At 35.9% G+C, this 11,963-nt stretch overlaps 1 protein-coding gene across 1 annotated transcript; it reads left to right on the forward strand.

Annotated features, from left to right (window-relative positions):
* The first annotated feature begins 9,118 nt into the window (after window positions 1-9,118).
* LOC103435832 (uncharacterized) lies at window positions 9,119-11,378 on the forward strand. The gene is made up of 4 exons (XM_008374250.4): window positions 9,119-9,390; window positions 9,620-9,699; window positions 10,052-10,149; window positions 10,919-11,378. The coding sequence occupies exons 1-4, from the start codon at window positions 9,198-9,200 to the stop codon at window positions 11,055-11,057; spliced, it is 510 nt and encodes a 169-aa protein (XP_008372472.1). The 5' UTR covers window positions 9,119-9,197; the 3' UTR covers window positions 11,058-11,378.
* The last annotated feature ends 585 nt before the right edge of the window (window positions 11,379-11,963 follow it).

Genomic DNA, 11,963 nt, shown 5'->3' on the forward strand with positions numbered 1-11,963 from the left:
ACTCCTCATTTAGAGATGCTCTAAGGAGGCAAAACTCCAAATAGGATTCTTGATTGCGTGAGGATAACTTGGAGACAAGGAAACAGATTTTTTATTTTATATTTTGTATTTTTTGAACACGAAAGCAGAAGAAACCAAATCCTTACAAGTAAAAGAAGCTTAAAACCCAAACTGTAAACTTCGTAAATACCTAAACCAATCTTGGGCTGGGCGTGTTGTCCAAAAGAAAAAATCTAGTCATATTGTTGTGCTAAGATAGCACCAAACCCGTTGGAACCAACTCAAGCTAACCCACAGGAAATTTATCAAATGAAATGCAAGAACAAAATATTAAAGACACCAAGATTTTAACGAGGTTCCTCAACAGTCAGTGTAACTGGAGTACGTCCTCGGAGCAGTAGGAGCTCACCCAATAATCCACTATCAACCAAATGGGAGTTTACAAAGTGTTGACAATCTCACAACCCAAAAGCCCAATACACCCAATAGCTCTCACACACCAAAGAAACAAATAGAGAGGGAAATATAGTGAATAATTTCCTCTCTATACAAAGCTCAAAGCTAATACACAAATACAACTTTGATTGAGTGAGTACCAACAAAGAAAGAAAATCACCTTTCTTTCTTCTCTTCAAAATGAGGCTGCAGCACCTCTGTTTTTGCTCTCATTTTCTGCTACGTTTTTTCCTCTCTTATGGCTTCATTACTACACTTCATCAAAAATAGCAATTATTTCTCTTTCAAAGAACTCATCCGTGACTTCCCATGGACCAAGACAACTTTAGACCAACTCCCTTTTCTTTTCCCCAAAACAAGGAAGAGACATAATTATTTTGTCTTTTTTTTCTTTTTGATTTGTTTAATTAAAAGGTGGCCACTTGGCCACATACTCCAACAATCTCCACCTTGGCCAAGTTCCGAAAAACGTCATGATAAGCCAACCAACACAATTAACACACAACATCACTCCCAAACACTAGCAAGAGAACAACTCATGCCGAGCCAAATACTCTAAAACTCCTACTGCTCAACGCCTTCTTTATATAGGCATAATGTGAGCCAAGTTCAAACAGTGAACAAACTTGGCTACACCAACAACCTTAGTCAACATATCAGCGGGGTTGTCTTTCGTTGGAATCTTCTGGAGAATGATTTCCCCTTCACCAACAATTTCACGAACAAAGTGATAACGCACATCTATATGCTTGGTCATCGCATGATGAACCTGATACTTAGCCAAATAAATGGCACTCTGACTATCACAATGTACCTCCACCTGCTTCTGATCAACCCCCAAATCTCTAATAAGCCCATGTATCCAAATGACCTCCTTTATAGCTTCAGCAACTGCCATATATTCAGCCTCTGTAGTAGACAAGGCAACAGACGACTGCAAAATGGACCTCCAACAAACTGGCCCTTTAGCCATAGTAAACACATAGCCTGTAGTAGACTTCCTTCCATCCAGATCACCTGCATAATCTGAATCAACATAACCAACTGCAAAATGACCAATACCAGAGTCATCTTTCTCAAAGCATAAACCAACATCTCGAGTACCATGAAGATACCTCAATATCCACTTAGCTGCTTGCCAATGCTCTTTACCTGGATTATGCATATATCGACTCACCATGCCAACTGCATGAGCAATATCCGGTCTAGAGCATACCATTGCATACATCAAACTACCAACCAAATTTGCATATGGTATATTTTTCATTTGCAGCTTCTCTTTATCATTTTTAGGACATTGTAGAGAACTCAATTTAAAATGAGGAGCCAAAGGGGTACTAACCGGTTTGGTTGAATCATGAACTCCAAACTTCCGAATCAACTTCTCAAGGTATTGTCTTTGATTCAAACTGACCAAACCCTTCTCTCTATCTCTAGTGATCTCCATGCCAAGGATCTTCTTTGCTTCACCAAGATCCTTCATCTCAAACTCATTCTTCATTTGTTTCTTCAATTTCTCAATCTCTTCAACATTCTTTGAGGCAATCAACATATCATCAACATATATCAATAAATAAATGAAAGACCCATCTTGCAACTTCTTGAAGTACACACAATGATCATATTGACTTCTAGAATAATTTTGGCCTCTCATAAATTTATCAAACCTCAAATACCATTGTCTTGGAGATTGCTTCAAGCCATATAGTGATTTCTTCAATTTGAAAAACAAGTTCTCCTTCCCTTTCACTATATACCCATCCGGTTGACACATATAAATCTCTTCATTCAAATCACCATGTAGGAAAGCCGTCTTCACATCAAGTTGCACAAGCTCAAGATCATATTGTGCAACAAGAGCTAACATAATACGAATTGAGGAGTGTTTCACAACCGGAGAAAATATTTCATTGTAGTCAATGCCCTCCTTTTGTGCATACCCTTTAGCAACTAATCTTGCTTTGAATCTCACATTGCTTTTCTCATCAGCATCTTCCTTCTTGGCATACACCCATTTGCAACCGATAGCTTTCTTGCCCTTAGGCAATTTAGCTAACTCCCAAGTCTTATTCTTCAAGAGAGAATTTATCTCATCACCCATGGCATTGCACCACCTTTTCTTCTCCTCACTCTCAATAGCTTCCTCAAAATTGGATGGAATCTCATCAGTGATAATAGGAAGAGCAAAAGAAACATAGTCACTATACCGAGCTGGCTTGGTAATTTGTCTCTTTCCTCTGTTCTTGGCAATAGACTCTTGAGGTGAAACTTCCTCTTCAACTTGAATAGAATCTTCAAGTTCAACTTCTTCAACATCCTCATGGTCTCCAACTTCTTCACTTGTAGTGGCTTCGACATCAGCGGAAATAGGATTTGAAGTACCAGAGGCAACTTTCTCAAGCTCCACCTGTTGGACATCTTTCACATTCTTCTCAGAGACTTTGTACATACTTTCTTCATCAAATGTCACATCTCTACTGATTACAAGTTTCTTCATCTCTGGACACCACAACCTGTAACCTTTGACACCACTACTAAAACCAAGAAAGATAGCCTTTTTGGCTCTAGGATCAAGTTTATTTTCAGTTACATGAAAATAAGCAGGTGAACCAAAAATACGAATATGATCATAATCAGAATAAGGTTTTCCAGTCCATACCTCCATTGGTGTCTTACCCTGAATAGCAGCTGAGGGTAACCGGTTGATGATGTGACATGCATAATTAACTGCCTCTGCCCAAAATGACTTGCTTAAACCCGACTGAGACAACATACATCTAACCTTCTCAAGCAAGGTTCGATTCAATCTTTCTGCAACTCCATTTTGTTGTGGAGTTCCCCGAACACTAAAATGTCTCACAATTCCTTCTTCTTTGCAAACTTTAAAGAAAGGGTCGGATGTGTATTCACCACCATTATCCGATCTCAAAATCTTAATCTTTCTCCCAGTCTGGTTCTCAACCATTTTCTTCCATCCCAAGAAAATGCTTAACACCTCACTCTTGTGCTTCATAGTGTAAACCCAAGACCTTCTTGAATAATCATCAACAAAGGTCACGAACCAATGTCTACCACTCAAAGAGGGAGTCTTTGTAGGACCCCAAACATCCGAATGCACATAATCAAGAATGCCCTTCGTCTGATGTACAGCAGTACCAAACTTCACTCTAGTTTGCTTCCCCAAGACACAATGCTCGCAGAAATCAAGCTTACAAGTCGTGGCACCTTTTAGAAGACCTTTTTTCACAAGCCCTTGTAGAGCTTTCTCACCGGCATGGCCTAATCTCATATGCCACAGTCTAGTAGTATCTGAATCAGATGTGCCCATATTTTCAGAAACTACAGATGCTTCACCTGTCACAGTGCTTCCCTGCAATAAATACAAATGGCCACATCTAGGAGCTTTCATCACAACAAGTGCACCATAAGTAACTTTTAATGTCTGCCCATCTGAATGAAACCTGAAACCCTTGGATTCCAAAGTACCCAAAGAAATAAGATTTTTCTTCAAATTCGGTACATACCGAACACCTGTCAACTCTTTAACCATGCCATCATGCAACTTCAACCGAACTGTACCAATCCCTTTTGTTGTGCAAGGATTGTCATCTCCCATGAACACAACGCCACCATCAAACTCTTTCAAGCTTGAAAACCAATCCTTGTGAGGAGTCATATGATGAGTACAACCCGTATCCAGCACCCACTTAGTAGCACAATCAAATGATGAGGAAGTGGTTAAAGCAAAATCAGAAAAATCTGTTTCAACCTCAGCAACATTAGCTTCAGAACTTTCTTTGCCTTTGGTCTTCAATTTAGGACAATCTTTCTTCCAATGGCCCTTATTATGACAAAAGGCACATTCATCCCTTTCCAAAGGTTTTCTACCTTTAGAGTTTCCTCTAGGTCGAGACTGTGATTTTTTCCTACTAGAAGATGATCTTCTCTCCGATGATCTACCTCTAACAAATAAAGCTTCAGAGGTACTATCATGATTTTTATCTCTATGCCTCATTTCATAATTCATCAAGGCATTTGACACATCTTCAAATTTCACAGTTTCTTTACCATGCATAATAGTGGTAACAAAATGCTCATAAGAGTCCGGCAAGGAATTCAACAATATTAAGGCCTTATCTTCATCCTTAATATCCTCATCTAAATTTAACAAGTCGGCAATCAACTTATTAAAAGCATCAAGGTGTCTAATCATTTTTGTACCTTCTTTGTATTGGAAGCGGTAGAGCTTTTTCTTCAAGTGTAGCCGGTTCTCTGCACTCTTCGTCATATACTTGTCTTCCAATTTTTGCCACAATACACTTGCTACCGTCTCCCGCATCACAAAATACTTCTGAGTTTTTGCAAGGCACAACCGAATTGAAGAGCAAGCCCACAAATTTAATTTCTCCCATTCCGACTTCGACATAGCTTCCGGCTTTTCTCCCAAAGCGGCAAGTAGATCTTGTTGAGCCAACACATCTTTGACCTCACATTGCCACATCCCGAAGTTGTTTGTGCCATCAAACTTTTCAACTTCGAACTTTGCATTTTGCACCGTAGTTCTTGCAAACCCGGAGCTGCTTCCAAAAGGATTCTCATCTTGCCCGTCTGACATCTTTGGCAACTAGACAGTACCCAAGAGCAACCAGTGCTCTGATACCAATTGTTGTGCTAAGATAGCACCAAACCCGTTGGAACCAACTCAAGCTAACCCACAGGAAATTTATCAAATGAAATGCAAGAACAAAATATTAAAGACACCAAGATTTTAACGAGGTTCCTCAACAGTCAGTGTAACTGGAGTACGTCCTCGGAGCAGTAGGAGCTCACCCAATAATCCACTATCAACCAAATGGGAGTTTACAAAGTGTTGACAATCTCACAACCCAAAAGCCCAATACACCCAATAGCTCTCACACACCAAAGAAACAAATAGAGAGGGAAATATAGTGAATAATTTCCTCTCTATACAAAGCTCAAAGCTAATACACAAATACAACTTTGATTGAGTGAGTACCAACAAAGAAAGAAAATCACCTTTCTTTCTTCTCTTCAAAATGAGGCTGCAGCACCTCTGTTTTTGCTCTCATTTTCTGCTACGTTTTTTCCTCTCTTATGGCTTCATTACTACACTTCATAAAAAATAGCAATTATTTCTCTTTCAAAGAACTCATCCGTGACTTCCCATGGACCAAGACAACTTTAGACCAATTCCCTTTTATTTTCCCCAAAACAAGGAAGAGACATAATTATTTTGTCTTTTTTTTCTTTTTGATTTGTTTAATTAAAAGGTGGCCACTTGGCCACATACTCCAACACATATTTCTCTGGCGTTTCATGCCTTTGGCTTAGTTAAATACGAGTAATTTTTTAGCGTATTCAAAACATTATTATGCGGTACTACTATTCTCGCAAGCATTAAGCAAGTAACCCCATCCCAAAGTATCATGAACGTAGAGCGGCAACTATAATAGTAATGCTGTCATTTAACAGAAAGACAAAAATCTATGAAGCTGCTTAAATCGTTTCAATTAACACGAAGGTTCGTCCTATTCAAATTCATGACAAAAAGTATTGATTTCTCTTTCGAATAGGTCCCGATAGAAGAAGGAAGGTTAAATTGCCAACGTGCTATTATTGAATTAAATTCACTTGACCCAATACACAAATTAATTATAACATATCACATATATGTATTTGTTTTTATTAACATATTTTAATAGTAGGATATATCAATCATTTCGTTCACTGATATTATAACACATGAAATAATAAGATCACACGTTACCATTCACTAAACATTAATGAAACAGTGGACTTTTAGAATATGACCTCAGAATTATTGATTTTCGTTTCATAATGTAAAGAACTCATATGCTACAAACTACAATATTATCATCTCTAAATTCCCATTCAATCAATTAATTTTCAGTAATTTAACCACCCGATGGTGAGGTATGAACATTATTCAGTTAGGTTCAAATATTACTATGAAGAGAGGTTCGAGCGGCAATATTTATAAATTCCAGACGAACGAAATCAATTCTCACTGATATAAAAGCATAAAGCATACATAATAACGTCAAGGTATCAAGCAGTTTGTAGTTCAATTAGTCAAGACATTTACCTTCTGCGCTAAAAGTCTCAAGTATGATTCTTTCTCTTTACTAATCATGTTTATATCCGAAATCAAGAAGGGCCTAAACGGCAAAGAAGAAACCCATCCTTGTTTGTCTCTAATTTAAAATCCCCGTTAATCACCTTTCTAGGTTCCTTAAATAGCCTTATTTGAAGAACACTTTTGAGCTCACTTCGTCCTTTTTCTCGATGATTCAAACTGTTTATATTAAAATTATTTATGTATAGCTCATTTTTACAATATATATATATATATATATATATATATATATATATATATATATATATATATATATATATATACACACACACAGAGAGCTTAAGGGGGGATCCCCATTTTTTGAAAAAAATGGGGATTAGGTATGGGGCCCACTTCATATCTAATTTCAACGATCCGAACCGTCTATTTTGTTAGTCTCGATTCATAGATCATCATTGCAAAATATTAGCTAAATTGGAAATGTTTAAGACATCTAATTGGGTTCAAGGAAATGAACGAATACTTTGTTAAGAAAATATGAAATTTGATATTGATAATTAAATAGGCAAATGGTTTTGGATTGAATTGAATTTTTGCAAGGATGATCTATGAATCGAGACTAACAAAATAGACGGTTCGGATCGTTGAAATTTGATGTGAAGTGGGCCCCACACCTAATCCCCATTTTTTTCAAAAAATGGGGATCCCTCTCTTTAAGCTCTGTGTGTGTGTATATATATATATATTAAAAAGATAAATTCAAAAGTATTAAGACATCAAGTTATATTAAAGAAAATAGAAAAATACGATGCTTCAAATGAACACTAAATGATCAACATTTAATCAACAAACATATAGTTTTCAATATGACAATTTTTTGTTGATATGATCTTTGAAGAAAAATCGATAGACGGTTAAATCGTTAAAATATAATGTGAGGTGAACTTGACAAAAGTATAATCGGTAAAATCGTTGTTGAAATATGATGCGATATGAAGCCACTTAGTACTACAGTCTAGCAATACCCATTTTCACTTGCAAATGAGAAGTCTTAGATTTTATTCTCAAACTAAATTAATATAACCAGTCCATTGTAAAACTTAACTCACTCTCCTACCCCCTAATGTAATAATATCGTATGTATAAAAAGAAATTAAAAAAAAAAAAAGATCTAAAACTCACTACTCGCTAGCCCGTTAATAATATCGTAGTTAGCCCGTATTGCATGTCAAATCCAGCGACTTGTCCGCAGCAAATCGTTACGATAAACCATAAAGCAGCAGATCACGTACTTGTCTCCGAAAAAAAAAAAATCCGAAAATATAACTTTAGCCTTTAAAATTTAATTTTCTTTATATAAAACACGTCATAAGTTTTTTACTCAAATAAACTCATTGACTAAATTTCATATCAGCAAATTCATTAATTATATTTGACTTTACGCATTTAAAAAAATTTGATGCCCAAAATACCCCTATTTGAATGTTTGATGTACACAATTAGTTCCATACAAATTGTAAGGGAGAATTAATGATTTTACGAAAATAAAAAGTAATAAATTTATTTCCTAATATATAATAACAACAAAACATGCCTAATATATATGTAATAATGCATGCTTAGTTAAGTCAACAAATTATATTTTACATATAAATGTAGGTAAATTATTTCACACACACACACACACATATATATATAACAAAAAAAATGCCTGGTATATGTAAAAATTCATGCAAAATAATTTACCAACAAAAAATGTTATTTGATTTAGTGCACCTACTATTTGAATTTTAAAATGTTAGATTGCTTAAAAAAAGCAAAATAATTTCCCCACTATATGTAAGAGGGGTGTGCTATCCACACATTTATTTTTTTTACTTCTCTCATACCCCTTATTAATTTCCTTCCGTTGATCTTCTTCAATTCATCCGATCTGGCTACAGAAAATTTAGAAAGGTGTGTGAGAAGTAAACAAGGATGTGTAGATATCACACCCCTATCTAAAAAGGATGTGTGAGAAGTAAACAAGGATGTGTAGTAAAAAAATGTATATACTACTATCGGATGAATTTTCTGTAGTCCTATATACATGTGTGAGAAGTAAACAAGGATGTGTAGTACTATACATATAGGTAAACTATATATATATATTGAGCTTATGGTAGTCCTATATACATTTGAACGTATATATGAATATATATGTGTGTGTCTGAGGTAATAATATGCAATAAATTATGAGAAATATTATTGACATTTTAAAATTTTCTTTCTACACTTTTCACAAGTGTATTTTTCTTTCTAAATATAAAAAGTTTAAAGTATAGAATGAAAATTTTGAAGTGCCAATAATAATTCCCTAAATTATTTGTTCATTGTAATTAAGGTGAGTAATAATATTTATTGATTTATTTTGAATATTATGGTACAAGTTGTAAATATTTTTTATTAATTGGTCAATTACTACAATCACTTTTAAATTTAGATTTTATTTGAATATTTATAATTAGTTGGGTTTTTAGATAGGAAATAAGAGCTGCAAGGATTAATATATAAAGAACTCAAAAAAAAAAAATATTGTCGTTCAACATCTGTGTGTTCACTACCATGCACTCTGGCATTGCCAATGGATTTATCTTCGTGGTTCCGACGCAAACTCTTGAAGAATAGTGAAAAGACCAGTAACCCAGATCCCTCAGAGCAAACCCTCCTTCCCCAGCAAAACGAAAGGGAAGAAGAGCAGCTGGGAGTCACGGAGCAGTTGGTCGATCTTGTCAAGTCCTTCACTTTGGACACTTTCAGGAATTTCCCACTTCCAGGTACAAAGATAACAGCTTTCAGAATTAATTTTAATTTTAATTGTTTCCTTTGGTGTTTTGGAACAGTAATTATTTAGCTTGATAATGGAGTTTTTTCTTCGGTTAATTTGATTTTGGGTAAATAATGAAAATTTGTGGGCTGGGTTTTTCTTTGTGTGGATAAGGACTGCAATGGGTTCTTTCTTTTCTTGTTAATGGAGTTAAATTTGCTTGATTCGCTGCGGTGCAGACGATGAGGGAGCTGAAGAAGATGAAGATCTGTCTGAATGGCAGGAAAGGCATGCCACCATTGTGCTCTCAAGAGTGAAGGTTTGAATTCTAGCTCATTGTTTATGTTTAATATTTTTTGTAATTGATGTCAAATTCACAGTTATAAAGTTCGTTGAGCAAAGCATGTAAATTTATATCAACAATTGTAGAATGTTGCTCCTTGGCCTTCTAGCAATTTGCAATTGCTTTTATAAAGGTTAGTGCCTTTAGTTGTGTTGAATTTGTAGTACAAATAAGAAATGGTTGTAGTCCAAGGAGCTCGGGAAGTTCGATTACCCTGGATGTTCCAGGCCTCATATCTAGATTTCTTATTAGTTATAACTTTGGAGCTGCACTGCATTATACAACCCTTTAAGAGCATTTTTATGAATTGGATCTTTCGTATTTTCAGGAACTTTCACATTTGAGATATAAGCTATGCCCCCGCTACTTGAAGGAACGTCAATTTTGGAGAGTGTACTTTGTGCTTGTCAAGAAACAAGTGGCGGAGTAAGTATTTTACAAGTTTCAGATTTTCTATCATTTCGCACCAATGTTATCTGATATCATAGTCCGAACTCCGGATTGATTGATTAGTTGTTGATGGGATTTAGGAGTATTCGTCTAGGTAGTTTAGTTTGAATATTTTGAGCCGATTATCTTGTTAGTGTTTGGAACATACTGATTGCTCCTGATGGAGCTCTAGACTCGTATTCTCTTCCTATCATAGGGCCAGTGAAGACTGGTTTGGAAAAACGAATCAAACAAACACGATCCATTCATCTCAATGAACTTGAATACTCAACTTTTAGTTGGAATTGGTTTGGTCAAACACATAGGCTTAGACTGCAAAGATCTACATATGTACTCCATTTGAATCAGATAGTACCAAGTTCTTGATTTAGTCTGACATGGTAAGGCTTATAAGTTTATAGCAGATGTCAACAATGTTGAACTGCTGTGATCATGCTTGCACCTGAAGCTTCTTTCGATCCCTGAAAACTTGTCCACAACAGGATGATGCTTATAGCTAAAGAGTCATGTTAAAATCAGAACTGTTAAATGTGACCGTCACTATACATTTTCAAATTTACAGATTCAAGCTATAAATACAGGTGCATATGATGATATGAGTCCAAGTGACTATCACTATACTTTGTCAAGACATCTGCGTCGTTACCCTTTTGAACTATGCGATGTTTTGCTTGCCCTAGATCATGTTTAGTATCTGCACATGCGTACACACTCAGTAAACGTGATTTCTTGATTTGATCATCAGATATGAGCTGCGTGCCATACAACAAGCGAGGATCAAAGAAATGGCAGTGGAGAATGAAAAGTCTACAAATACCAGTGCATGTGAAGTCGAAATGTCAGAAGCAAAGCAGGGAGCAAAATTAGCGCCTCCAACGCCATAGCATCACATAAATTGCATTGCTGCATTTCTCTTTAGCGGTAGGAATCTTATCCATTCCATTCAGTCCTTGTGCTGATGAACTAGTGACTTGTTAACGCTAACTTCTGTACTGTCTGTATTTAAGCTTGCGTTAGTCGACTTCGTGGCAGACTGAAGGGGCGTTGTGCAGATCTGGACCCTGTGATCCAGCATCGGGACTAGAACGGGGGATTGGAGTAGGAACCTTCATAGTTAGTCAAACAAGTAAGTTGACAAATCTCGTCACGTTACGATCCAAACTCCAATCTGAATTTTTTTTGGAATTTCACTTCTTACGTCGAAATTTAGACTGAGTTGTTAACAATTCACTTGAACACTGTCGATGAACTACTCGAGCACTACAAAGATACCATCAAAACGCTAAAAAGGCACTAAACAAAAATGAAACTCTTAGGTTTTTTTTTTTTTTCTGTGGTCAATTTCATATATTTAGTTTTTGTAGTGCATTCCAAGTTCAATAAAATTTTGAAGTCATTTAGCGAGAAGCGCGAATGTGTAGATTTATGCAAATTGGAGTTGGTTTTGTGACATGGCATGCAAATGGGCCTCAACTTTCGGTTACCTAACATATGTTGGGTCGGATTTGGACCGCACTGTCCTTGAACTCATTCGCATACAAGGTACGCTCCCATTTTAATAAAATTAGTGAAAATAATTTAAAAATTTAGAATTTTAACCAAAAACACATTAATAACTTTATTTAATGGTTAGAATAAAATTCAACATCAAACAAGCCCAATTAGAGTAGCCCATCCAAAATAATTGACGGGGGCTGATTTGATCCCTAACAGTTTTAGTCCAATCCTTTTTATTTTTCCCTTCTGTTTCTCCCTCTCATTTCCTTCTTTTCAATCTTAAATTCTTCATA

This window comes from Malus domestica, chromosome 05, assembly GCF_042453785.1.
Source record: "Malus domestica chromosome 05, GDT2T_hap1".
Classification (NCBI taxonomy): domain Eukaryota; kingdom Viridiplantae; phylum Streptophyta; class Magnoliopsida; order Rosales; family Rosaceae; genus Malus; species Malus domestica.

Excerpts from the sequence above, each read along its gene's own strand:
- LOC103435832 (XM_008374250.4), top strand. The coding sequence starts at position 9,198 with ATGGATTTATCTTCGTGGTTCCGACGCAAACTCTTGAAGAATAGTGAA. Across the intron at positions 9,391-9,619 it reads CAGGAATTTCCCACTTCCAG|ACGATGAGGGAGCTGAAGAA; the intron begins GTACAAAGATAA and ends GCTGCGGTGCAG. Across the intron at positions 9,700-10,051 it reads TTGTGCTCTCAAGAGTGAAG|GAACTTTCACATTTGAGATA; the intron begins GTTTGAATTCTA and ends TCGTATTTTCAG.